The sequence below is a fragment of the Perissodus microlepis genome, chromosome 20 (genome assembly GCF_051167445.1).
Source record: "Perissodus microlepis isolate ML-2025 ecotype Zambia chromosome 20, ASM5116744v1, whole genome shotgun sequence".
In the NCBI taxonomy this organism is placed as follows: Eukaryota; Metazoa; Chordata; class Actinopteri; order Cichliformes; family Cichlidae; genus Perissodus; species Perissodus microlepis.
Genome location: NC_140480.1, coordinates 102,043 through 129,312, shown reverse-complemented (window position 1 = coordinate 129,312; position 27,270 = coordinate 102,043). Strand labels below are relative to the sequence as shown.

At 41.1% G+C, this 27,270-nt stretch overlaps 3 protein-coding genes across 3 annotated transcripts; 2 read left to right on the top strand and 1 right to left on the bottom strand.

The window, feature by feature from the left end:
- The first annotated feature begins 3 nt into the window (after positions 1-3).
- On the top strand, positions 4-12,284 carry LOC146363662 (transmembrane prolyl 4-hydroxylase-like). The gene is made up of 9 exons (XM_084917206.1): positions 4-752; positions 1,020-1,101; positions 4,724-4,920; positions 5,076-5,166; positions 6,092-6,254; positions 6,368-6,553; positions 6,756-6,846; positions 7,001-7,124; positions 11,182-12,284. The coding sequence occupies exons 1-9, from the start codon at positions 384-386 to the stop codon at positions 11,388-11,390; spliced, it is 1,512 nt and encodes a 503-aa protein (XP_084773332.1). The 5' UTR covers positions 4-383; the 3' UTR covers positions 11,391-12,284.
- Positions 1,349-4,478, bottom strand: LOC146363663 (secreted frizzled-related protein 5). The gene is made up of 4 exons (XM_084917207.1): positions 2,715-4,478; positions 2,040-2,215; positions 1,871-1,957; positions 1,349-1,764 (listed from the first exon to the last, which is right to left on the bottom strand). Exons 1-4 carry the CDS (start codon positions 3,239-3,241, stop codon positions 1,445-1,447), a joined length of 1,110 nt encoding a protein of 369 aa, XP_084773333.1. The 5' UTR covers positions 3,242-4,478; the 3' UTR covers positions 1,349-1,444.
- Positions 12,285-13,648: 1,364 nt separating the features above from the next.
- LOC146363661 (sodium- and chloride-dependent creatine transporter 1) lies at positions 13,649-27,245 on the top strand. The gene is made up of 14 exons (XM_084917198.1): positions 13,649-13,814; positions 15,114-15,410; positions 18,618-18,749; positions 18,832-19,168; positions 19,439-19,571; positions 20,717-20,851; positions 20,967-21,070; positions 23,680-23,804; positions 23,913-24,025; positions 24,816-24,956; positions 25,424-25,526; positions 25,615-25,715; positions 25,792-25,962; positions 26,184-27,245. Exons 1-14 carry the CDS (start codon positions 13,784-13,786, stop codon positions 26,310-26,312), a joined length of 2,052 nt encoding a protein of 683 aa, XP_084773324.1. The 5' UTR covers positions 13,649-13,783; the 3' UTR covers positions 26,313-27,245.
- Positions 27,246-27,270: the final 25 nt, after the last annotated feature.

Genomic DNA, 27,270 nt, shown 5'->3' with positions numbered 1-27,270 from the left:
CGTGACTCTTTGGCTTGTCCGTCCTGTTGTTAGGCAGGTTGTCAGGGGCAGCGCATCTGTTAGCTAAAGGGGGATTAGGTTTATGTCAGTTAATGATGAACTATATATTAAACAAAGTACACGGCTGTGGGCATACCTGCTTTTTTGCGCGAAGCTGTCTGACTTCTTTAACTGAAAGCGGCAGAGACGACAAGGTTTATTTTTCTCGAAACGGTCAGAGGTTTTCCACCGAGTTTGCTACATAGGTAGCTAGCTAGTTGAGGTTTACTAACGTCGAGCCATCTGACAAACCAAACCTTTTGACTTTTGCAATAACTTTACCCAATAATTATCCATATTTATATCCAGCTTTCAGTTGGTGCAATAATAATTGTAATAACAACATGGAAGCTGCTCAGGAATATCTAAAAGAGCAGAACGAATTTGACGACAATGACGAACCTTCATCTTTACCTTACAATTCCCCGTTTCGCTCCACTCGTCTACACATCCAGAGGAGTAATGTCTGCTCTCGGGCTTATTTCGTCGTGGTCATGGTCTTCTTTCATGTTTACATCCTAAATGTTATCGCCCTGCTGCTCTACGTGCACTACAACAACGGGCCTGGGGATCTTGTGAGTGGAGACGGAGGGTCCTCAGCTGCTGACAGCGATAATGGGAAGAGTCTACCCCATCCTGCCCCGTCCTCCAGAGAGCTGCATGTGGAGGACTACAGTCAAAGCTTCAGTCTCCCTCGCATTGAGGGAATACGGGTAAGAAACGGGGACAGTATCGGTATGATAGTTTGACATTTCGACTCAAAGGTTATTGCTCCCATATACATTACTTCCTGTAAAGTTAAGTCAGCATTTCTTTCTAGTTAAAACAGTTTCAACTACATTTGACCAACCTGAAGTATTTAAACATGTAAAGTAATTGGTGTGGCATGGAAGTGCTATAGCAAAAACCATTGTATGTGTTGGCCATTGTATACTTGGCCAATGAAGCTGATTCTGATTATGTGTTTTGTGCGTCTGCAGGTTGGACATGTTCAGAGGGTGTCTCTTGTCCCAGAAAAAACACATGAAATGAAGACGCTTAGTCTGAAACCATTGCTGTTTGGTAAGCCTTGCAAATAAAGACCAGGTATAAAGAAACTTAAAAAAAACTCTGTAAATTTTCTATTTAACATCTTTTATTTCTTTGAACTACTCTGCCTGACTGGCACTGTGCTGATATTGATTGAGCACTGTAGTTGTGACCATCTTACTGTCTGGTAACTTTTCCTCAACCAATAGTTTGGATATGATTTGGAAAAAAGCCCAACAAAACAACAAATGAAACAAGAAAAGGTTTATTTACAGGCTTATGATTTAATTCTAAACATTATCCCCTAACCACAGCTGTTTAGTGCTTGTTTCAGTTCAAGTCAGCTATTCGACTTTTTCTACCTAAACATATAATCCTAGTTTCTGCATCGGTATTGTTTCCACTTGCGTGCAGCTGCTATCAGGTTCTTGTCTTGTTTCTGCCAGGCGAACGCTTTGTTGACCACCAGGCGCTCCCCGTGCACTGTTCCTGTCACAAGAAATGTGCCGCCTCGTGGGTGTTGGCGTGTCATGTTCCTCACGCAGGTGGCATCTCTCTCCAGCCACAACTCGATGCGCGAGCACAGCTGACCACCTAGCAAGGGTCCCTGCTTCAGGACGTCCAGTTTACCAGCCAGTGAGAACAGAGATAGACTGACTGGGCTGTATTTGAGCCTTGTCAGTCGTAGTTTCACGACTGGGAAGATGGCAGATAAGCACAAGTCCTTAGTCACATTTACTGTTTATCAAACCTTACATGTGTGTGATAATTATAAAATCAAAAAATATTTATTGAAACTCACCAAAATCACTCCTACAAAAAGTCTCAAGTAAATCATTTGATGAGGAGGCCTCTTCCAGCTCACAGTCCCGACAGCTCGCCTGTGGTGCTGAAATAGTTAAACCACTAATTGAATCACTTGTTGAGTAAAGTCAGCGTCAGCAGGTGTGTCTGCGTAGCCAGTTTCTCACCTCTACGCCCTGCTGTGTCAGCGGTGGTGTTAGTGATGGACGAGATACACATGAGATGGTCCGCGGGATACTGGTCGCACCGCAGAATTTCGGGCCATGGGTAGCCATAGCAACTCATGATCGGTGCACAGCTGTCCTGTACGGATTCACACAAGCTCCTGCAGGGTGAGATAAATCTGATGAAGAAGAGATGGAGAGGGAAGATGGGCAGCAATTAGTAGATGATGGGTTGAAATCAATACCACAGTGCTGGACAAGACAACACTTGATTAAAAGAGATTTGGTCCTTGTTTTTTTGTTCTTCACACCTACACTGCACACAGACTGCTAATGTGATAAAGAGGAGATTTAGGGTTTTTCTGCTGGCCTGGATTCTCTGTGAAATCAGGGCTTTCCCGCTGAGACTGCTGCACAGTTTGCATAGTTGTCAAAAGCGTTATCCCTTGATGACTGTGCTCCTAAACAACATTTTCATTAACCTAGCATTTTGGAATTTTTTTTCTGTTAATAAGTCTGTAGCTACTTGTGGTTATCTTGTGCTTTCAGCAATTATGACTCCTCCAGGATTACACTATCCACTCCATTTCTAAACAAAAACATGGGATATAACGGTTCCTATAAAAAGTCAGATTAATATGAAAAAAATTCTAGTACAAAAGATATATAAAAACTTACCTGTCAAGGCAGATGGGAGCAAAGAGAGAGCAGAGGAAGATGCGGGCATCAGGGTGGCACTCTCTGGCAAGGAGTGGCAACCAGCTGGCGCTCTGCTGTACAGCCTCAGCAGGAGTCTCGTGGCCCAGCAGGTTGGGCATCCTCATGGTGTTATAGCCAATATTTTGGCACAGGGCCATGCCTGATGGGATAGAGACACAGCGAGAGGAGCTGCTGGGTTCCCATAGTTCGTCTTCGCTGATAGAAAGTGTGGACTTGAAGTTACTAATACCAGGCTCTCCTAGAACTTCGCTATCCCCTCCTGGAAAAAGTCTTGGTTTAGAAACACTGGTATCTCCAAATCCAGTTTCACTGTTGTCCACAATACTTGCCCTGTGCCCCTTGTTCTTTACCCCAGATCCAACCTTACCCTCTGTCCTCACTCGTTCCTCCATCCCTGTACTTACTCTCCCGGGACTCACCGCTAACAGATTAATAGGCCCAGCAAGCAGAAGGATGAATAGCAGGGAGGATGAATGGGAGGACATTCTGGATATTTAATGAGGACAAAGCTCTTCTGCTCAGAAGGCAAAAAGTAGAAGAAATCCTCAAGTGTCTCTTTTGAGTAATTGATGATCGCTGTGTGAAAGTGATGGAGAGGATGGCCAAATAGGTGTATTTATAGTGGGTGGTGAGCAGATCTGCACAGGAAGGGGGTAAGGGGTGGTGTAGAGAACAGTTAGAAAAAGGAGAAGAGTGCATATTAAAAGAGAAACATGGATGCACTTACATGGATCAGCAGATATAAATGTGTATTATAGAGCCAGGTTAATCATTTGGCATTTGCATACATTAAGGCAGATGCAGACCCTGATAGTAGTGAAACTCGTCACTTCTTTCCAACCCACATTTTCAGTCAACCCACACTTAACTACCTTGTTTCCCTCTGTTGTCTTTGTTTATGCATCTTTTTTTTTTTTTTATAAATACTTCTTTCTCATTAGAAACCTATATTGTTCTTAATAGTAAAGGGATTGTTACTGCCCACAGGAGGGGGTACCTTTCCACAAAGAAATGTTCAAGAGAAGTTCATCAGATATTATCCTGAAACGAGAGAACATCTGAGACCCATGTGCAGATAGTAAAGTGCATGCTTTTGCATTGTGTATAAACATTTGCGCAGGATGCAAATAAAATTGGCGTTGTCCTGCTGTGCAGCCGTGGCCTGATTCCTGTTCAGACAAGCAGGTCACTTCCTTTCCGGGGGAGAAAGAGAGACAGCGGTGGGAGGGAGAAGAGGAAGGCTCAGTCCCCCTTCATTCATATCAGTTGTCACAATTAATGAGGCTTGACTGGACTCGGGGTTAACCAAGGGAGCAGTGTAAAAGGCACGGGTGACAAACAAGGCCCCTACTGTACAAGCGCCAGACCTGCCGGAAGCCTTTTATTAAATGACTGAAGGCATGGATGAATTATAGGAAATCACGTTTGTAATGTTTGCCTTTATATTGTATCTAATTCAAGAATACTTCGTTTTTTGTCGGTGTAACATATTTTTGGGGAAACACAGGTAGACCTGCTGAAAGAAATATTTAGGAGCCAAAGAGGAGAATTAGGAACCTCCTTTTGTTGTTGAAAAACATTCATTTTAAAAACTGTAAGGCAGTTTGTCATTAAAGTTGGCATCACCCTAATGTAGAATGAACTCACACATCATTAGAGACATAAGATTCAAAGAGTCAAAATAAAAGGTATAAAATAATATAAAAAATGAACTTAAAAAAGAGGAATATGTATGATTTATTCTAATTGTCTATATGGAATTGAGGACTCAGGAGAAGCTTACATTATTCTCATTCTGTAAGCTGGGAAATTTTAGATTTCCCATAAAGTTTGTAATGGACAGTCACATGGCTTTGTGTATTAGATAATGTGAAATAAATTGGTATTTCATGCAGCACGGAGTCACATGTGCCAAAGGCTCCAATGGATCATAACATCTGCTACTACTGTCTTTATGTTCCTGTCAGAGATCCCTGGCTTCCTGTCTGAGGAGGAGTGCCGTGTGGTGGTGCAGCTGGCTCAGCTCAAGGGCTTAATGGACAGCCAGGCAACAGCATCCAGCCAGGAACAAGAGGAGTCAAACCAGCCACTGCTTTCACTCAGCACAGAAGAGGTCTTCAGCCTATTGGACCTGAACCAAGATGGGCTGCTTCAGAAGCAGGAGGTGATGAGAGAGAGAAACATTATGCATCTGCAGTTGCAGGAGGAAAATTGATTTCCAGAAAAAGTCATTTTCTATGTAATGTAAAATTAGATGAACTGTCAGAACATGTTTTGCTTTCTGCTGAGATCAGAAAAACACTCTGGTCTTTCCTCTAGATTGTGAGTCATTCACATTCTCAAGATGGAACTTGGTTGAGTCCCGACAATCTACGGCAGATACTGACCGGTCTGGAATCCTGCCCAACAGGTCCGTGCTCATGTAGTTCAAGCATGCATCTCTAAATTTCTTCTGTCCTGAGTGACTCTATTTAGAAAAGCATAATTGGATAAAGATGTAACTAAAATTAATTTGGAAGATACTGTTTATAACCTAATCGATTCCTGTTTATCCCACCATGTTGTACCTTTGTTATTTGAATTTTTTTTTTTTCAATTCTGATTGGGCTTTTCGAAACCTGTGTCCCTAAAATACTTAATGTCAAAACATGCTATTCTTTTTTTAGCTAGTCGCAATTGGTCTCCATCTGCTTTCAGCAAACTTGTTACATACTCAGTAAATAAGTGCAGGTCAAATTCAAGTGTGTAAATACTAGGCTAGTCTCCTTCAGTTGTGTGTGAGTGCTTCTGCTGTGTACTGGTAAGAATAGAGTTAACTGCTCACTGGTGGCTGTGATTGCGTGCGAGTCTGTGAGTGGCAAGGCAGGAAGAAGAGTGACACCCTTTTGACCTGATAGCATTGTGCCAGGCGTTCTACACGTCCCAGTCCGGATGTGCCTCGTCCCATCTCATTAAAAACCAATTATTCTCCAACCCCTTTTCTTAATTTTCCCCCGGATACCCTGTATCCCCCCATCTCCCTCCTCCACACTTTTTGGTTTACCAACCCACCCCCCTTCCCTGGCCATCTCTCCTCTGGCACCCTGGAGCTATTGTTGTGGCTGGGACACTGTCTCCCAGGGGAACTGATGGGGACCAGACAATCATTTTTGCTGAGAGTAAAAGCATATTTTTACAGATAGAGGCAAAAGGAATTGAAGAAAAGAAAGAATGGAGGCTGTTATAGTTTACTGTTTCCTCTAGTAGAATTCAAACATAAATCATACTGAAACTGAAATCATGACACTGCTTAACTGAAAGACTGGTTTCTTCTTACTTATGTGTATGTCTGGCAGGGATGCTGACATTGGGGGATTTTAGGCATGTTTATGATGTATCCCAGCATCCAGGACAAGAGAAAAGTGGGAAGCTTCATAGTCACTTCAAACAAAGGAGCAAGCATACCTGGCTTTTCCAAGGCCCAGGATCTCACCATGTGCTGCGCACACTCAGGAACAGGTCACTATCCCCACACACACGCGCTTTATTGTGGCGTTATTCATTCACACTCCTGTATCTGAAGTCTTGCGATGTGTTATTGTTTTTTAAATTTTTCTTTTACTTTTACACAGAGTAACCAGTCTGACACGTCTGCCCTCTGCATTAGTTGAATTGAGCGAACCACTGCAGGTCATTCGCTATGAACATGGAGACTTTAGTAATTCACACTATGACAGCAGCCCTTCCAACTCAGAGACAACTTGTGCGCATACACGATTGGCAGGAAACACATCTGCTCTCACCGAGGTCCCTTGCCGGTATGCATCTCTTCTGTTGTAATATAATGTAACTTTTTTTTTTAGAAAGTACTTTTAAAATTCACTTTTATTAACAGGTTGTTGTCAGACACTTTAATTGTATTTGTGTAACAGAACAATGTCCCCTTTCATAGGGGGGAAACCCTTTTTTGCCCCATTTTTTGCATCTCTATTTATTGCTTCCTTTCTTATTTTATTCCAGGTATCTTACAGTTTTATTCTACCTCACCTCTGTAGAAGAAGGTGGTGAATCCACCTTTCCTGTGGCAGACAATCGCACCTATGAGGAGCAGGTGAGTGTCCCTTCATATTGTACCTTACTTTTTCCACTGTGTTTAAAACCTACATATGATAATTCAGAGAGATGATGAGCCATGGAAAGAAATCTGACACTTACTAGACTTATTAGACAAAAGCTGTTTACAGTTTTTTTTTCTCATGTCCTAGGCACTTGTCCAAGATGGAGTTGATTTAACAGACACCCAGGAGACGTGTAGCAGAGGGAATCTGAGAATTAAACCTACTGCTGGGACAGTTCTCCTGTGGTACAACCATCTCTCTGATGGTAGAGGTAAGAATAGAAGATTTTAGCTATATTTATTGCACACACAAAGCCAGTAAGCAGTCCAGTATGCTAATTTTGTCTGTCTGCTATTTAATAGTTTTATTTCAGTCTTATTGAATTGTGACAAAATAATCTCTGTACATCTGAATGAGTGGCAGGAAAATCCTTTGTAAAGGTTTAAATTAACTAGGTTTAAAGGTTCAGCAATGAAAACATCTCGATAACTTAACAACATATTGTATGATTAAAAAAAGTCATGGTAAAAGGAAAATGTGTCCTCTTTCAATTCTAAGGTTTTCCATATCAGTCCACAATCTTCAGTCAGGTAACTGCAACCTCAGATGAACATGATCATTTTACACAGTCATTATTTTTTAAAAGCACTAAGCCAAACAGCAGAGTCAGTGTATGAAAAACATATACCCCATGGTTAAATGGTTGTATAACCATCTTTAGAAGCAGTCACTTGAGGTCAGTGTTTTCTGTACGAGTCTGTGACTTTATCTGTCTCTATGGAAGATATTTTGGCTCGTGCTTCTTTACAGCTTTGCTTCATTTAGTTGAGGTTTGCAGTTATCCATTCATGCACAGCCCTCTTGAGTTTCTGCCACAACATCTCAGTCAGGTTGAGGTCTGTTCTTTAACTGGGCCATAGCAGCACCTTTACTCATTTCTTTTTCAACCACTCTGTTGTTGATTTGCTGCGGTGGTTGGGATCATTGGCCCTAATTTACTAACAGTGCTTATGAACAAACAGAAAAATCTGTGATTGATCAATAGTTTCGTACCTGAATTTGTTCTTTATGAACAAATTTAGAAGTCCTTCTGGCCATGTGTATGAACAAATCACAGCCTGGCTGCCTTGCCAATTAAAAAAATCTTTGGACTGAATACTACTACTAAAAATAATGATAAAAATTATTGCTTTTCAGTTAATATTTACGGTGTTAAAACTACCGTAAGTAATCAGAATACTCAAAATTGTTAGGGAATCTTTTTCTTTCTTTTTTATTGCATGAAGTTTCTAACATGTAGCCAGTAGATTAGGCTATATGGACCTTGGCCTCCACCTGTTTTTCTTTTTTTCGTGTCGTGTTGTTCATATCACTTTTGATCCCAAAGTTTGTTTGTTTTTGTTTTTTTACTTGAACCACAGTGTCTGTCTCAGGGCAAATCATATTCAGCACTCCTGTTATTTCAGCCTGAGTGTCATCTATTTATTTGAACAATTGTCACTCCTGTGGAAATACTTCAGAAACCTGTTCCTTTTCTGGTTTCCTCCTTGAACTTCAGACACTATTATAGAATGACTTTCTCCTTATTTTTAGTCTACAAATGCAGGCTTCTCTCCTGCCATATCATCGTCTCCACTTTCTCTGCGTCACCTGGAGGGAAATGTGTTTCCTTATATAGAAAAATTGGGGCAGGGCAGTATGCAAATGGTTTGGAAACTCCACAAGCCTGTGCCCACTATGGTACGTGCGTTTCATAAATTTATTTATTTATTTAACACTTGGTCAACAGTTTCCACAGTTAGTTCTTTCAAACAAACCAACTACACTTTCTGTCAGTAAAGCACTGCAACCACGTGTGAAAAGGAGCAGGCAGAAGAATATATTCGTATTAAACCCCGCCCCCTATCTACAATCCAACTTATATTGCAAGTGGGCACCAAAAGTCAAGGAACAAACTAACATTAACACTTATTTCTAGTCCTAACTCAAACCAAACAACACATTTACAATCAGAATATACCACTCCACATAGTAACAAGGAGAAAAGATAAGTAAATAAAATAAATGAAAAAAAAATAATGGATCCTTATTCAATTGACTCCAATTTCATTCACATTCTTCATATTGAGTTATCGTTTTATACTGTCACGGTGGTGGAACGGACTCAGGCGCAGACTGAGGTAGCACGGTTCAACAACACTTTATTAATCACTCCGGTGCGCTATGTACACGTGAAGGGGGGGGGGAAACACCAGGGTCCCGGGGGTCAATAGGGGGGAAACGCACGTCTTCACACTTGCTCCGCTCCTTGTCCAAACACTCCTCACACGAGCAACCCACTCACACTCACGGGGTCCAGGAATCAAAACGGGCGGGTCCAGATAAACCTATAAACATAGACGAGGGTAAGTCGGCGGCAAGCACGGGAACAACTAATTCACAATGAAGCCAGGCAATACTGACGAGGGTCACTCAATATTCCAGCGACGAATAGCTCAGAGCCCCAGCCTTAAGAAGAGCCAGAGATCAACTGCAATTCACTCAAGATCAGCTGCAGGTGCGTGGGCCAAGGGCGGGAGCCCAATCAGAGCTCCGCCCAGGCAGACAGGTAGGAGAGAGAGAGAGAGAGAGAAAAACAACAAACACTTGTGGGCACACTGGGCTGGCCGGGGAGGCACAGGGACCATGACATATACATGTAACACTTTTTAAAACAATGTAAATTTATACAACTCTTTAAATTATAATGAAGAGAGTTCCACAGTTGTGTACCCCTAACCGTTGGACTCATTCATCTTTGTGTTGTCCTAGCTAGCTGATGCTTAAAATAAAATTTCCCCCCGAACACGTTAAAAATACTCTTTGTAACTTAGAAGGCAAAATATTACTTTTAGCCTTAAACATAATTAATAGTGTCCGTAGTTTCACTAAATCTCTTAATTTTAATAATTTTGGTTTTATAAATAATTTATTTGTATGTTCTCTATATTTAACGTTATGAATCATTCGTATCACTTTCTTCTGTAATAAGTTTAGAGGTTTTATAGTATTCTCATATGTATTCCCCCAAACTTCGACACAGTAACTAAAGTATGGAAAAAACAATGAGAAATATAAAATGCGCATTGCTCCCACTTAAAGTCATGATGACTTTAAGTGGGAACTCATTTTTTGTGCAGGGTAGGAACGATTACACAGATATATTAGTAAACGAGGCCCATAATCCTTTTACACGACCCAGTTTTGGATGAGCTTTAGCTGTCAGATAGAACAGCTCAAATTTGACTCTAGAATACTTTGACATGCAAAGGAGTTCAAGGTTAACTCAATAGTGACTGCAATTGTCCCCAGGCTATAAAACAAGCCCGGATTATTATCCCTCCACCACCATGCTTGACAGGTGGCATGAAGGATTTGTGCTGATAAGCTGTATTTAAATTTCTCCAAACGTTCCAGTAGTTTTCTGGTCTGTTCAGATATAACATAGAGGATCTCTCTTAAAAAACACTTCCAAACAAGCCACACTTATTCAATCTTTTTCTAATTGTACTGTCATGAACATTAGCATTTTACATGGTAGCTGAGGTCTGTAGAGTCTGAGATGTAGTTCATGGGGATTTTTGCAGTTTTTCTAATTACTGTGGAGTCTGACCTAAGGGTGAAATTGCTTTGATATCTGTTCCTGGGAAGACTGTTTCAAATGTTTTCCACTTGTGAATAATATTTTTTTAACTGCAGAACGATGGACTTTAAATTGTCCTGGAAATGGCTTCATAAGTCTTCCTGTCATTGCTGATGTCTTTCTTCTTTGGCATTTTGTTAACACACAGCTGAATTCTCCAGACCAGCAAACTGCCAAAACTTCTGCTTTTATAGAGTTTCTCACACTCGCTGATGAACGGTTAATCAACTGAATTTGTTTAGCAGCAATGGGCTGCTGCTGCTGCTACTTATCATCTTAATTCCTATAGAAGTAGTAAGTGCACTGCGTCTCATTTTGGCTTAACATTTATTAAAAATAACAAATAAATAATGACACAGTGTAATGTGTCATTGTTCACCTGAAGTTGTATTTACTTCATTTAATGACCTTTTAATGCCTTGATATGTGAAACCTTAGAATTGAAAGAGGGTGTACTTTATTTTTAACCTGATTATATTTAACTTGTGGTAAATGGTCAGCACAGTGCAGCAAACATCAAATCTGTAAATCATTCAGTTGTACGTCTAAATGTTTGTCACACTTGTTGTTGGTATTTTTCAAGACTCCAGTAACTGCTAAAACTTTTTTTTCTTCTTAAACGCTGCTTCTGTCCTGGCTTCCACAGGTTGGATGGGTGAGTTAGATGAGTATTCCCTTCACGGCGACTGTCCAGTCAGACGTGGAGTGAAGTGGGTGGCCAACAGCTGGATAAATGTGGACCCAGATTACCAGCAACAAGCCCGCTACCAGAGAGTAGTTGCTCAAAGGCATCAAGCTAAATCAGGCATGGATTATCAGTCTCTCTCACACAGCGACCTCCACCAGGATCTATAGCTGGCTGTTTTTATTGAGAAAAGTCATTCTAATTTTAAAACTAGGTCAGTTTTGCGTCATTGCAGCCAGTGAGTTCTGACAGATGTTTTTTTTGTTTGTTTATTTTAACATTGCCAGATGTTGTAGTCAGATTAAAAATTGCACAAAACAGCACCACATATCTCTGTCTTGCACGTTTAGTGACTTTTACTAGGGAGCTTAATTTGCAGTTATGGAGGCATATTTATATAGCACAATTAACAAGTACAAATAAATGTAACAGAGGCAATGCCGCTCTTTATGAAAATCAAGCCTTACAAATGTAGAGTAATAAATTATATATGGGGTCCATGTGTGAACAGGAAAAGATGCAGTTTTGTTTAAGAGAGAAGTCTGCTTACCTCCCTTCCTTTTAGGTTTACTACGCTGCTCCTCCTCTTGCAGGTCTATGTCATTTATTGTTATGGAATTCAAGCCTTTTGTTACAAGCCATATTCATCACAGTATACATAAGTGAATGTGTTACCGAGGGAAATTCCTGTGAACTCTTGTATGTCTGTTTTGTTCATCAGTTTTCCTTACAGTGAAAATGAGCTTTCGTCATGATGTGTCATTTAATAAGGTGATTGCAGGAATCTTGTACACTGTATAGAATGATCACTCAGTCCAGGCCAGTCCTTCAGGAGTAATTTAAATTAGATTTTCTAGTATTTCAACTTGTGTGTTTTTATTCTCACAACTCAAAGCGTGTTTAATTGTCTGAGACTATTTATTTCAGTGTTATTTATTGTCACCGTCTGGTGATTTAAGTTAAATGAATGCATATTTATAAAAGTTTGGTGTTGCGGTGGATCTGTGTTTTATTGTATTTGATATGTCATTAAATACAGTATACAAAACAGTGGTACAAAAATATTAGTGGTGTTGTGTAACCGCTCACATCATGTTATATAAAGAATCACCACTAGATGTCGCCAACATCATGTACAGTTATTTCTGTGACTTGAATATGAGGTAGTTGTGATATACACGGGGAACTTGTCGGCAATAGTCCCTTTGGATGACCAACTGATGACGTCAGCGCATATGCGTTACTGACGTTGGGTGATGGAGGTTTCACGTTGTAGGCAGACAGGTGCTGTACGTGTCTCAGAAACCTCCAATCGAAACTAACTGAAAACCAACAAGCCTCTTGTTAAAACAGCAGCAATCTTCAGTCTTCATTCAAAGTTGTCATGCATTAAAATTTTTGCTCGCATGAATTAAAGCTCATATTTATAAATGTGAAAAATAAATTAAAAACAAATCTCTGAATCTATATTTATCTTTGGGGTGTATTGAGATTTGTATCTTGGTAAGCAGATCCGTAACTACGCAGAAATACCTCTGACAGTGACAGTGAACGATAATCTGCAGACGATTACATAAAACTGAATTTCTAGAGAAATCTAAATGCGTAGGCTACCTCTGAGTGTGCATACACCTGAGAATTCTAGCGTTTTGACTGGCGTGCTGTAAACACGCACAGCTCGGCTGGATCTCGGAACCACCTAAAACATTTTGACGTTTGTTTGTTTGTTTGTTTGTTTTTCTACACTGTCGTGGCGGATCTCCAAATGCTTGTGGAGACGCATCTACGGATATGGGTTCTGTTGCCCTGACTCCGGACTCACAGGCTCGCGCTGCCGGGCTGACATACCGTAGTAATGCTGTGCTGCTGATGCTGTGCACACTGCACTGGGCTGTCCTCAGCCAATCACGTCAGCTGACGGCGGGAGGAGGCGGGGGAAGCGTCGGTCACAGCTAACGGACCGCGGAGCAGGTCACATTCTTCGTCCGTCGAATTGCGGCATACCGTTCGGGATAATGGACTTGTAACTGGGCGATTTAAACACAAAAATCATTACCCTAAGGCGCAGTATAATTTTCATTTAGCTCTTATCCATGAGATTCTTCAGGCTTACCTTCAAGTGCTTCGTGGACTGCTTTTGAATCTCCTCCTGTCAACGGCTGAACTGACCGCGGCGCTTTGTGAAATTTTCCATCTCTTGGCTGAGCTGAGGGGTTCCAACGTGAAGAAATTGAAAAAAAAAACTGAGATTTTTTTTCAAGAAGGAGAAATAACAAACTCAGAAGATCAAAAAAGAAAAAAAAGAGACAACTGGAGCACTGAACAGTGTGGTTGCATCTCCCTGTCTGCCTCTCTGAGCCCGCCGGGTGCCTTCTTTGGCCAGGCATTTAAAAACTTCAGCTGCCTCTGGCTAAATAAAAACAGCCAGCTTGCGCTTTTAAAAAATATAAATATATATATATATATATATATATATATATATACACATACATATATCTATCTATCTATATATATATATATATATATATATATATACATTTTTTTTGTGCCGCCACTCAGCAGTATGTCACCTGAGTTGGAAGAGAACAGCCAAGGTGAGTATGACGTACGACCTCCACCGCTTAAAAATGACTTCTTAGGTAGGGTACCATATGAGTCAGCCACTAGCTAAAAACATAAACACAAGTAGGTGAATTAAAGCATCCCTGCTTCTGCCACAGTTTTAACATTATTGGATAACGATAAAAGCTTCCACACACCAGCTGCGCTTAACCTGCTTCAAATCTATTATTTTACTGCATCATGCTTGTACAGAAAGGAAATATAAATAAACATGGGACCAGAAGCCGGTCATTTAAGGGTATTTGAGTCTCTAAGGCTACATCTCTAAGCCAGTGTAGCCTTAGAGATGTTCACTGGTGGTGAATACAGAAGACCCTCATGTCAGGGTATAGTCATTCAGCGTTCAGCTTATGAATTTAATGTGCCTCAAGGATATGATGCAAAATACTTAGATCTGTGGTGAAGACAGACAGTGTATATCTGTGTTGCCCGCCAGGTGCCTTCTTGGCCAGGCATTTTAAAAACTTCAGCTGTCTCTGCATTATGTCCTTGAGGCATGGCCATTTTATTTAAGGGCAGATTTTTTCTTGACTGGAAGCTGTTCCTCACACAGATGATTCATCAACCACAGGTATCCTCTTTTAAGGTTGCTCTGTAGATGCTCACATCCCTTACCTTCCCCACTCTTTTCTCATCCTCTGTTCACACGCCCCCTCAAAACTGCTCTGATCTGGATTCAGCTGCCTTTGAATCCAGCAAAGAGCGGCTCACTCTAATATTGTGGAAAGACACTAAGTGCCACGTTGCATTTGTGTTTGAGTGGTGCATGAGAAAGAAGAAAAGCTTTGTAAGTAGCAGGGGAGCTTGAGCTGTGCCTTGAGGCGGCTTTATGCTGTGTTGTACCGCAGCACGCTAATCAGTCTGTCTGTGAGACAGAGAGAATGAACATCGGGGGAGGGTGCAGTGATGACAGTATAACTGCAACTGGATGTGGGCAGTTTGCAAAAACAAATCTCATGTATGTGTATATTAAGATGTATTACGCTCCTGTTACCGCTGGGGGGGAAAGTACGTAATAACTGGCCAAGCTTGCATTGACTATTTTAATGAATGGAAAGCGTGCAGCCTCTCTTTCTCTCTATTCAGCACGAGTGTGGCCTAAGAGACCGGAGCTTGTCTGTCCCCAGTGCTGATGTGTGATGTAAAGATCTGAAACTGTATACTTGCCAGATGATGTGTTGTAATATTTTATGCTGTTGTTATATTAATGCCATTTAGTCATTTCCATATCTTTGTGCTTGTTTTTGAATCAACCCTGTTCTTCTGTCCAGGTGAAATCAGTGTTCCCCAGCTGGACGCAGGGATACTGTCTGAGGAGGAGGGCAGTGCATCAGCTCGCCCTCTGGTGCCTGTGCCTGGGGTGGGCTCAGGGTGCGATGACGGCGGAGGGGGTGGCCCAACGCAGACCCAGGACGATACTGCGGCTGGAAATGGGTCTGTAACAGTACCAGCAGCGGAGAGAGAAACCTGGACCAGACAAATGGACTTCATCATGTCCTGTGTGGGTTTTGCTGTTGGCTTGGGCAACGTGTGGCGGTTCCCTTACCTGTGCTACAAAAATGGAGGAGGTGAGCTCCCAGAGCACTGTGTAAATGTACTCCGAGTAAAACGTTAAGTGTGTATGACTGAGCAGCAGCATGGTGGCTCTGTGTTTAGCACTGCTGCAGAGGGCAAGAAGGTTACAGGTGCAAACCTGCTGGTTGGCTTTCCGTATGCATTATCTTCCTAGCACAGATGAGAGACACGCATGTTTGGCTAAGTAGCGATTCTAAATTGGTAGTAGATGTCTCTGTTGGACTGGCACCCTTTATCCTCCAACTGTCGTCTGGTGGGGTAGGTTCCAGCCATAGCATAAAATGGATAAATGACTGGTATTAAAAGCTAATGAAAAAAAGCTACCACTAAGAAAAAAGCTTCCACAAGAGAAAGTTAGGGTCTAGTTTGAATACATTGAAGCTCTTTTCTTTTAATGCATTCTTCATGGATGCATTATTTAAAATAACCAATTTAGGAGCTCCTTCACTTCACACTACTGGTGCCATCTGCAAAGATTATACCAAAATTATACCATGATAATTGCCCTTGTATAGCAAACAAAAGGTGGCTCAGCTATCAGCCCTGAGGGTCACAATGCTGGTTAAAAAGTCCACCATTTAGCCACGAAACCACCATGAGACTAAGTCCTTACTGACCTCTTTATAATTATTAAAATACTATGAATACAATATTCAGCAACAAGAAATTCAACAATTTCCATGGTGATATGAATAAAGTATTTATCCATCTGTGTATCTATTTATAAAATATTATTTAATGCAAAAAAGATTGCGAGTTACAATTAGCTTGGTATCAAAATGAAACGTATATTTAAAAAAGAGATTCTGGGGAAAACAACGTTTCTAAGTAATCCTTTAAAGTATGATTCTCTAACTGAACGATCATTCAGCAGTGAAAATAAACTCAGATAGGCAGAAGGACAACCGTGAAAGTCAATGCGATGAGATAAAGTTAGACAAAGCAGGGCCTGCGTGGCTGTGAACACGTAGCTCAAAAGCCATGCCCCATCATGTGATATCACCATATTTATTATAGCTGCCTGTTGCTTCATAGGCAGACTTGGGCCAAGCTGCACTACGATCTTCCTCTTCCTTATGTTGGCATATGATGTTATTTGAGCTGTTCCAAGTCCTCCTTTCATCTGTGCCAACTTTGTTCCCTCGTTACCTGACCTGACTGCAGCTTTTGGCCTAGACTTTTTCCTTATCTCTCTTATCTCTGCCCTACCCACTTTTCATTTTATTATGAGGTGTTTAGTTGAAGTAAAACTAAATGAGAGACTGTGTGTCTTAGTCCAGCCCTTTTTGTCTCCCATCTATGTGTCTTGTGACGAGTGGCTCTGATACCCACCTTCTGGTATCATATAACAATAGCCTGCCTCACACAGTCCACCCCCCTGTGTTCCTGCCCAGCACTCATGAGACAAACAAAGGTGCTCTTTCCCACCCGCCTGCTGATAAGGAGGCATATGGATATGTCACACAATAACCGTCCTGTGACTGCGCCTCGTCCTTTCCCTCCGCGTCAGCGCAGTAACATCCGCTACAGTACTTCACTTTCCACCTTTGACCAACCCAGGGTACACCTTGTAACTCAACAAAAAGTATCAGATAAGAGCTGAGGCTTTAAGTGAGCACTGCTTGTTGGTGAAACACGCTCCTCTGGAGACAATAGCAGGTGAATACACTGTGAAAGCACAAAATTATTGCCCAGACAATCTTATCGTTTTATTTGTAACCCGGCTGTTAGGCCTGATGTGTCCGGTTTAGCTATGATTAGAGAGGATTTACTTAAGCCTATTAAGGATGCAGTTGCGTGATGATTTGGCCAATTTGTTTGGGTATGTCACCACAAGAATTTTCTCCACTCATTCCATTCAGTCGTCCTATCGCATCTTTCTCCCCTTCTCTCTCTTTTCCTCTTTCTGCATCTCTCTCAGTCTCCCACCCCTTTCTCTCTTAGACTCTCGCTCACGAATGTTTCCTTATATGGCTACAGCCCTCTCCTCTCAGAGAATCACATAAAGAAAAATGAAGCGGATGAGAGAGAAATTGTAAAGCATTTGCACAGCGAACCAGGTCAATGCCTTTGTGTGTCATTTTTGTTATTTGTTGAACCTCTGACACGTTGATGTCCCAATTTTTCTGCCAGCCTCTCCGGTAATCTGTCCATCTTTCCCTCCTTTCTTCTTGGCCTCTTTCTGCTCTGCGTCATAGCTGGTCATGTGACTCCACTCCCATCTGCACGCTGTGGTGGCATAACCGAGTTATGTTTATTACTATTCCACCCAAATCATTGCAGGTAGATACAGGGAAGTAAATTCCTTGTGCTGCCTTTTTTGCACCTTTTTGCTATGTTTTCTTCTTCCTCATCAGAGCAGGCTACAGTGTGAGAATTCAAAATGAAGTTATTTATAGAAAACACTTGCTCTGAGCCAGCTGCTGCTGATCAAAACAAAACAAGTCCTAGATGTCTCGATCAGGACTAATAATTCCCATCTGAGTCCACTGTCGTCTCACATTCCCATTTTTCTGTCTCCTCACCTTGCAGTTTTTGAGTTCAAGGACAAACTAGTGCAGTTGCCTCTGCACGCGGGAGACATTGTCTCCCACACTGACTTTCAGCGCAGCTTTTATCTGTGGCCTTGTCTGTCCTCCTCCCTGACTTCCCCCCCGTGTTCTGTGTTGCTTCTTCCTCCTTTTAACCGTTTCTTCTTGAGCTGAACGTTTAATTACTATGAGCCTTGTTGGTGTGTGTGCACTTTGCATTCTTAAAGACATTAAATATGACTTTCATGTCACGTTTTCTGCCTGTTTCATTGTCACACGTATTCAAAGAGCCTGAACTTGTTAATTCTGCAACTGAAATTAGAATAAATTTTAATATGAATTAGTTGAATTTAATGTTAATGATATAATTAGTTGAAGATTTGAAGATATTAATGAATAGCATTTAATTGTCTCTAAATATGCTTCCTAGCATAACGTCTGTGGGAGTGTGGGTTTCCTAATTTTCTTTTTCAAAGTCAGTCCATAGTCTATTTACATTTTTAAACATGAAAAAATTAAGTAATGTATTTCTCCAAAGTTACTCATAGTTGTTTAATTTAGCACACGAGGCATTCATTGTGTTTTTTAAACAATATTAATATTACAATAGTACAGTATTGAACACTGTTTCTACCTGCCTGTGATGAATATGAGTGCCGTGTGTTGCAGGGGTTTTCCTGATCCCTTACTTGTTGATTGTGTTCATCGGGGGCATCCCAGTTTTCTTCCTGGAGATTGCCCTGGGACAGTTCATGAAGCAGGGAGGGGTCTCTGCCTGGAACATCGCACCCCTCTTTAAAGGTACGCGCAACACATTTATCTGAAAAGCTATAAATCTAGCCACCATTTTTTGATTTAGAGCTCACCTCTCCTCCTCCATTAGGTCTGGGCTTGGCCTCAATGGTGATCGTGTTCTTCTGTAACACCTACTATATCATGATCCTGGTGTGGGGCCTCTACTTTCTCTTTCACTCTTTCACTAACCCACTGCCCTGGGCCACCTGCGGACACCCCTGGAACACCCCCAACTGTACACAGGACTTTCGACGCACCTGCCACAACCGCAGTACTGCCCAGCCTGCTCTACCATCGTCTGCCGCCACCAACTCCAGCCTCTTCTCCTCCGCATCCCCGCTGAACCTCTCCTCAGCCCAGCTCCTCCTCAATGGCAGCTGCATGGATGCTGAGGGCCTGCGTTCTCCTGTCATTGAGTTTTGGGAGTATGTCATCCCTTGATTAAGCAGGCTTTCTGCAGTTTTTAAGTACATTTTTAAGGCTGTGCACACAGGTTTTTTTTACCAGTTGCAAAATGCATCTTATTTTAAGTTTTGCTGGCATTTATATGCCATTTGCAGGATGTATAAGGAAATATAGTTTCACTTGCAATCCAGCTGTGCACTTTATATTTGAACATTATTTACCTCATAGCTTTAAATGTCTTTGTTGTGTTTGGAAACAATGTTTTTCACATCTTTTGTTCTTTCTTCTAGACGTAAAGTGCTTCGTCTGTCTGGAGGGCTGCACGAGCCCGGTGATATAAGCTATGAGATGGTGCTGTGTCTTATAGCCACCTGGATCATTGTTTACTTCTGTATGTGGAAAGGAGTTAAATCTACTGGCAAGGTAAAGTATTTTCTGCCTGTGCAATACAAAATACATAATGTTACAGGGCTGAGTGCAGATTAATATTTATATCCGTTAGTGTGCTGCACATAAAAGGCTGTCAGGGATCATGGAGTGCAGTCTAATGTTCGAACGGCTTCATGGAAAGATTTAAATAATTGCAGCATTTTTGCCCTTTGACCCCAAATCAGCTTTAGTGTAATGTGGGGATCAGTGTCTAGACTGAAACACAAATTACTCTAAATATATGCATACTTTTGTTCTTTTAAAAGTTAGTCATATTCTGTATATCTTTTCACTCAGGCTGCAATCCCTAAATCTTTATTATGTAACACTCCGCATACAGACTGCTCAGCCTTCCGTTTTGTATTTGGCAAAAAAATGCCCATTCCTCATTCTTTTGAATCTCCTTATGCTGTAGCATATTGAGATGTGTGTGTTTGCATACTTGTGTCTCCAGAGTAGCCAAAGCTCATAGAAAGAGGGGAAAAATAATGAAAGCCACTGAGCCAGCCAGCTATAAGCCGATTAGTAACTTTCCACCATGTTTGAAAGCTGGAAAGGGGCTTTTCTGTCCATGTTCTCCCCTAGATCAAGGCAAATATGTGCTTTCTCACTGCTTTGCTCTCACCATACTGAAGCTTGGACTTGATTTTTCTATAAGGTAGCAAGGTAGCAAGCTGTGACTTTCTCTGTATAATGTGACAAAGACTGCATTCTGAAAAGGACTGCCAAAACCCCCTGCTATTGCAGGAGGTTTACAAAATATCTGGCTTTCCATTTACAGGCTACCTTTTCTCCAAAGTAATATGACAGGCCTCATTACACATCTACTACAGGAAGGACCTAATGGGCTTCTCCTTATGACACGAGTATTTGCAAAGCAGGTAATTGTTTAATCAAAGTGATAAAAACATGCTTAGGCCCAGCTAGATAAGCTGATGAACCATGTTGATAAGCATTAAGCATTTCCAGCTAACCTGTTCATTTAATATGAGGGGCCCAACTGTTTAGTTTTCTCCTTTCACTTAATGCAAGTTACTGCACAGTCTTCAAACTTCCTCCCCACCCCAAGTATGTCCCAGAAATGTTCCTAAAAGTATTTAGAGGTGTGCTTAACAGGTCTTGTTTTTATCTCTCTGCAGGTTGTGTACTTCACAGCTCTCTTCCCTTACCTGGTTCTGGTTGTTCTTCTTGCCCATGGGGTCACTCTGCCTGGAGCATTGGATGGCATTGTTTATTACCTGAAACCAGACTGGTCCAAACTGGGAGAAGCACAGGTTTAACTTTTGCATAAGCTTTTCTTTGGATAAGAACTGTTCAAATGACATCTAAGAAATGTAAGTCAAAAAAAATTTGGGGGAAAATTACTCACACGTGTCTTTTCTATAATAGGTGTGGATAGATGCCGGCACTCAGATTTTTTTCTCCTATGCCATCGGACTAGGTGCCCTGACTGCGCTGGGTAGCTACAATCGCTTCCATAACAACTGTTACCAGTGAGTTTATACACAACATAGAATCAGACACTGCTGTCACTGAAAGGGGGCCAAAATCAGCACAAAGTCATAGCCTGAATCTGCATTCTGCTTCATGTGACTGTGGACTTCAGTACTAAAATAAACCAGAAAAAAATGTATTTCCACTACAAATAGGCTTTCTTTCACTATACACCCAATGACAGGGAGAAGCGCAACCTCAGTCTGACCTTGCTAATGATCACATGAAGACCCAAACAGATCTGAAACATTCCCTCACTTGCACTTTGAATGCTTTATTGTAAGATCTGCTCTTCTCTGAACGCCACTGTGACTATTAGACTAAAACACTGTGCATTAGAAGTCTGATCGAAGATTCAGAGTCATAAATAGTCGTAAATATATAAGAGATCTATTTTATCTTCAAGCAAACATCCCTTTATGCATTTCCAACAAATGTAGAATATCAAGTATGCACTCAATGAAAACTCTCACATGGCTTCAATGAAAGTTTTCATTGGTTTGTAAGCTTGCATATGTTTAGCCAGAAGAGACAGATACGTAAACCTATTAAGAGCCTTTTGAGGTATTTGGCTACACAGTAGTAACAAGGATTTTATTTTGATAAATCTCAAGCACTTACTTATTTAGAGGGCCCTTAACAGCATGGGCCACATTTTTTTCCTCTCTTGACCACAAGTGAAAGTTGAAAAATGAGTTCACATGAGACCTTTTCAGCCCTGTTTCTTACACACATTAAAGTAGGCCCAGAAATAGATGGCAAGATTTCTATAAGCTATTCTTAGAGTTGAGCATGTAGTATATTTTGCATCTGGGTTACAGATTTCTCGCTTTAAAAGTAAAGCAAACATAGCTTGATTAATGATCTTTTTAGGGATCAAACTATCAGCATCTCCACCTGTTGGTTCACCACTTATATGCCCCAAAGTGCACACACTGCCATAAGAGAATCTTTTACTGACTCAGGTGTGAATTGTTTAGAATATAGCAGTCAAAGGTCACAATCATTGTGACCTCGCAAAACATATTCCTGGCCATAATGCAATAATTCCTCTGCTGATTCATATAAACACTGATATAAACACAGCCTAAGAATGCTAGCTGTGCACAAAAACAGCCAAGTAGTGATGCAAGCAAGAATAACTGGATATTTCCATATATATCATTTAATATTTATAATCATTTGACATATCTCTTCAAGCTATGACAGAAAAATGCCGTTTTATCGAGCAGTTTCTGGTGCCTAAGTTGCAAAGAAACAGCACACTGTTTTGCACCAAAGTCCTGGTCCAACCAACCTTTTGGCTATGAGGGCAAAAACCTCACACATGCAAGGGGGTGAGAACCGGCCAGTGAAATTTGCCCCTGTAGTGATGCTGGCTTTATAAACCACTTATTGAGCTTTTTTCAAAAGTTTAATCATTTATAAGCGTGCTACAGGTATAGATACAGGTATGTATTTTTTTTGCCTCGCTAGCCAACACAGGAATTTCAAAAACGGACACAGAGTGAAGTCTTCAAGGGAAAAATTCATATGAAATAAAGAAATAACAGATATAAATGACAGACAAAATACAGTTTTTTTGAAAGTCCATCTATAAGTTGTGGAATATTAGGAAATGTAAATAAAAGTTTTAGACATTTATCGTAGATAAAGTTAACATCACTTTTTAATAACCAAGAGATGAACAGTTCTAGTATTTTATAAAAAATAAGTAGTTTATTAGAGTGAGTGATTGGATCCTCTGAATATACTTACACAGTGTTTACACATAAATAGTAAGCTAAAAAATAAAAGTAAATTTAGGCGTAGTTTTAGATAGATGGTAGCAGCTCTGTTATGTTGAGTATAACTTTTTAAATTCAGCATTTAACAGCCATGTTTCCTGGTGTGTGATGACAGTTACAGCCTCAAAGAGCGGCTCCATAACTTTAAGTTGTTTGAACAGTTTGGGTCTTATTACGGACTGCTTTCTTAAAACAAACTGTCATTCTGACTTGTTTTGATTGTTTACATCCACACACATGCTTTTGTGCGCTGCCTCAGATTCGTACAGATAGTGCTGACTGAATGGACTGAATTGCTGTTGAATGCATTTGTGTAACAGTGTTATAATAATCATCACAATGCAACTGCTGTTTGTACATTCTTCATATCAGTCAGCATTCTTGGTTAGACTTGTCAGAATAAACAAAGGAATCCTGCTCACCATGTAGGCAGATAACAGAGACGTTGTTGACGTAATACTCATTCGAATCTCCTAACATCACTGATATGCATCATAGATATCGGATATATTGCATATATGGAACACGTAGTCACCGTAGTTTTCCTTTCATTCTGTATCATCCGTGACCTTGAGACAGGCTTCTTTGCTCTCTATTCTCCACCTGACAACTGCAAAGACAACATCTGCTTTTAGAGAAATTGCTATTGATCCCCAGTTTAGCTTCCCGGCCCATCTCTACTCTCTATGCCAGTGTTTGTCTTGAGTCTCTGACACAGGCCTTATGTTACAGTACAATATAATACATCCTTCTATCTCATTTCATTTATTTTATGTGATAGTTTCCTTGTTTTTTTTCTTCTTCTCTGTATTTCTGTGTAGGGATGCATTTGTGCTCGCTCTCATCAACAGTGGAACCAGTTTCTTTGCCGGCTTTGTGGTATTCTCTGTGCTGGGTTTCATGGCTACAGAACAAGGAGTGGACATCAGCAAAGTAGCCGAGAGCGGTAAGAATACACCTTCCCCCTGAAACGCTGTGTAATTTGTATTAAGTAATAAGCATCACCAGTGAGAGCCACATGTCCACAATGATGGCTCTGTTTCTTAATGTGCAGGTCCAGGCCTGGCCTTTATAGCCTATCCCAAGGCTGTGACTCTGATGCCTCTGGCACCGCTCTGGGCAGCACTTTTCTTCTTCATGTTACTCATACTGGGGCTGGACAGTCAGGTACTAATGACTGACTTTCCTTTATATCATAATTTTGGAGAAAGAACTCATCTTACACAAGATATATACAAATTTTACTTGAATCTTACGTGCTTTTATTTTTTGGTGTCAATCTAATTCCTTCTCTTTTTCTATCATTCTTCCAGTCACTAAAGAGAGACAGAAACAGCCTGAAAACCAGTTTTAGGATTGCATTTCTCAGCTGCCTGTTTGTTGTGTGTCTGTTTGAGCCACTGCCTACATCCATTGTTTTACAGCCCAGGGATTTGTCAATGAGCTTCTGTGTGATTCACACAGAGAGCGTCTGTCTGCTCTCCATTCATTTACTCTCACTTTCAATTCTCTCCCTTTTCTTTCCCTTCTTTTTTTTAACTGGCATAGCCTATGAATATCCTGCCATCTCTGTTAAATAATGTAAAAATAGCTTCGCAGCTGTTATCTGCTCCACTCTTTATGGTTGCTGTAATATGTTTCGAAGAGATACGCATAAGCATTCTTTAACAGGGAGACGGCTCATGATAAAATGCTCACTTGCAAACTTTTAAGTGTCACTTCACTGCATCTGATGTACAATGATTGTCTGAAAGAGGAGTTTATAGAGTAGTTGGTGGGATGACACAGCGTCCACCTCTGTACTGGAAACAAGAACTAGCTCATTTCTGCACCTTTATGGATATTTTTGTGTGATATTTAATGTGTCTGTGATATCAGACAAAAATACTAACACACACAGAGTCGAAGAATTCTCATTCACTTTTGTTCCTCTACGTTCCCTCTTTTTCATTTCCAGTTTGTCGGGGTTGAGGGTTTGATAACGGGAATCATGGACATGCTGCCCCCAAAATCTGCCCTGGGCTCACTTCGGCGAGAGGTAGTAGCTGCCATCTGCTGCATCATCTGCTTCCTCATTGACATGTCCATGGTTACTGAGGTAAAGTCAAATTTTTTGGTTGTTAAATGTCATTTAGTTGTATTCTTCAGAATTAGGTATTTTTCTAGTTAGCTATTTGTAGATTACTACAGAGTACCTTTTTTGTATTATTCTAATTAGGTTGATTTAATTTCTTACCAGCCTTGTAGTAAAGATAAGTGTCCTTTATGGAGCTTCTCAAGATTTGCATCATAACCTCCTTTTACTAATAATAAAATGTGCTTGTTGGAACTTGTAATTGGAACTGTAAACCACTCTTAGAAACCAACTGCTCACATATTGGCCCTTTTAGCCTTGTACCACTGCTGTGCTCCTAAATTTGTTAGAGTGAATGCATTCTGTCATTCAGACGTAGCTTTCACTTTAGATTTGTGGAAAGATTAACGGAAGGAACTGCATGTCTGAAATGGGTTATGAATTATTAAAGGATGGTTCTGATGGTCTTCTGCTCTCACCGTTTCTATCAGGGAGGGATGTATGTCTTCCAGCTGTTTGACTACTACTCTGCCAGTGGCATCACATTGTTGTGGCAGGCCTTCTGGGAGTGTGTGGTGGTTGCATGGGTGTATGGTGAGACAGCGCTGCACAAACACAGCACAAATTATACAAACTGCACTGTCCAGGGCATTCTCACAACATCCTTACATTACCCTGTCAGGCGCAGACCGTTTCATGGACGATGTGGCTCGTATGATCGGCTATCAACCCCTACCCTATATGAAGTGGTGTTGGTCCTACATCACACCTTTTGTCTGTGTGGTACGTGCTACTTCATTTTTTTTAAGTAAACTGTATCTGCAAGTGGAAAACTAGTAATATCTTGGCATTCATATAGGGAGTGTTCCTGTTCCACGTGGTTAACTACAAGCCCCTGACCTACAACACAGTGTACACATACCCCATCTGGGGTGAAGCACTTGGCTGGGCGCTGGCCCTATCCTCTATGCTCTGTATCCCTGTCACTGTTCTCTACAAACTACTGCGCTGCAAAGGATCTTTGCGGGAGGTCAGTGTTCATGGGTGCTGGCATGTCTGTTCACTTACATTCTCCTGTTTCTGTTTACTTTTGATCAGTAGGAATGCGTCTCCTTGGATGTTGCCATCACTCGTCTATGAGTTATTTGTTCAACTGATTTCCTCATTAATCATTAAAGAGGGCTTATTGCAGAAAACTAAATTGTCCGTCCCGTCCCAAAAAACCCATCTCATTGTGTTTTTACTCTGTAGCGCTGGCAGCACCTAACCACACCAGTTTGGGGCAGACATCACCTGGAGTACCTGGCCCCTGAGAGTGAGGCCAAACTGCTGCCCCCTGCAGGAACCAAGGGGACGCTGCTCTTTGAGAGTGTCATCTGATGAGTTGAGCTCCACAGAACAAAAGGGCCATGGTCATCTTTGACAGCAGCAGACACGTACATACGCGAACAAACTTATAGATTAATTACACACCCTTCCGCTTTAAAACTGTAAGAAAGACCTGGACAATGGACCAAAGATTAGATTGGAGAAAAACAACCATGTATTCATCACATGCTGATATACCCTCTGCTCTGTTTTCTGACTCTACCTCGCTGGCTTGCCCCTCTCTTTCTGTCCCACTCCTGCGTTTGTGCTGTTCTGTCCTGTATTGCTTTGTCTGTGTGATGTAGTTTGTAGTTTGCAATATCTTCCCTTTCCACGCCTTCCTGTCCACGTTTTAACAGCCTCACTCAACCCAAGCAGTCATGCCATCTTCAATGAGCATAAACTTAAGAGTCTGATGAATTGTTTTAAAATTAAAGACCTCATATCTGCTGCTGATAATGCCACGGTCTGAATGCTTATGTGTGTAGATGCACGTATGCCTGTGCCCTTGTGTTTATAACCCTATGTCCCGTGCGTGTGTGCGTGTCTGTATGAACAGGTGTTGCGTTAGACCGTGGGCCACGGTCCATGGCGATGGTATTTTCCATTTATATGTAACATTGCCTTCGGCCATTGTTTCCTGCCAACTGTTCTCTGTGAATTAACTGTACAAAAAAACCAACTTCCATTTGTTAAAAACTAAAATTATCATGACAAGCAATGCACCACCAATTCCAGCTATGTATTATAAACTAACTTAAGTATCCAGTGTATTGTACGGTCTGTGAATCAGTGTTAATATTTGGAGGGGATGATGATTATTATTTCCACATGAAGAGAAGGAGAGAAACCTCTGGGTGAGCTGTTTAAAGAGCAGGAGGCTGGGATGACAGAGAATTGCTGTGACGCCTGATGAGATGCAATAAATGGCCAGATAAAGATGGATGTAATGTGTTTTTTATGGGTCTTT

Excerpts from the sequence above, each read along its gene's own strand:
- LOC146363662 (XM_084917206.1), top strand. The coding sequence starts at position 384 with ATGGAAGCTGCTCAGGAATATCTAAAAGAGCAGAACGAATTTGACGAC. Across the intron at positions 4,921-5,075 it reads GGCTGCTTCAGAAGCAGGAG|ATTGTGAGTCATTCACATTC; the intron begins GTGATGAGAGAG and ends TCTTTCCTCTAG. Across the intron at positions 6,554-6,755 it reads CTCACCGAGGTCCCTTGCCG|GTATCTTACAGTTTTATTCT; the intron begins GTATGCATCTCT and ends ATTTTATTCCAG.
- LOC146363663 (XM_084917207.1), bottom strand. The coding sequence starts at position 3,241 with ATGTCCTCCCATTCATCCTCCCTGCTATTCATCCTTCTGCTTGCTGGG. Across the intron at positions 2,216-2,714 it reads GCTCCCATCTGCCTTGACAG|ATTTATCTCACCCTGCAGGA; the intron begins GTAAGTTTTTAT and ends CTTCTTCATCAG. Across the intron at positions 1,958-2,039 it reads TGACACAGCAGGGCGTAGAG|CACCACAGGCGAGCTGTCGG; the intron begins GTGAGAAACTGG and ends TAACTATTTCAG.
- LOC146363661 (XM_084917198.1), top strand. The coding sequence starts at position 13,784 with ATGTCACCTGAGTTGGAAGAGAACAGCCAAG. Across the intron at positions 13,815-15,113 it reads GTTGGAAGAGAACAGCCAAG|GTGAAATCAGTGTTCCCCAG; the intron begins GTGAGTATGACG and ends TCTTCTGTCCAG. Across the intron at positions 18,750-18,831 it reads CATCGCACCCCTCTTTAAAG|GTCTGGGCTTGGCCTCAATG; the intron begins GTACGCGCAACA and ends CTCCTCCATTAG.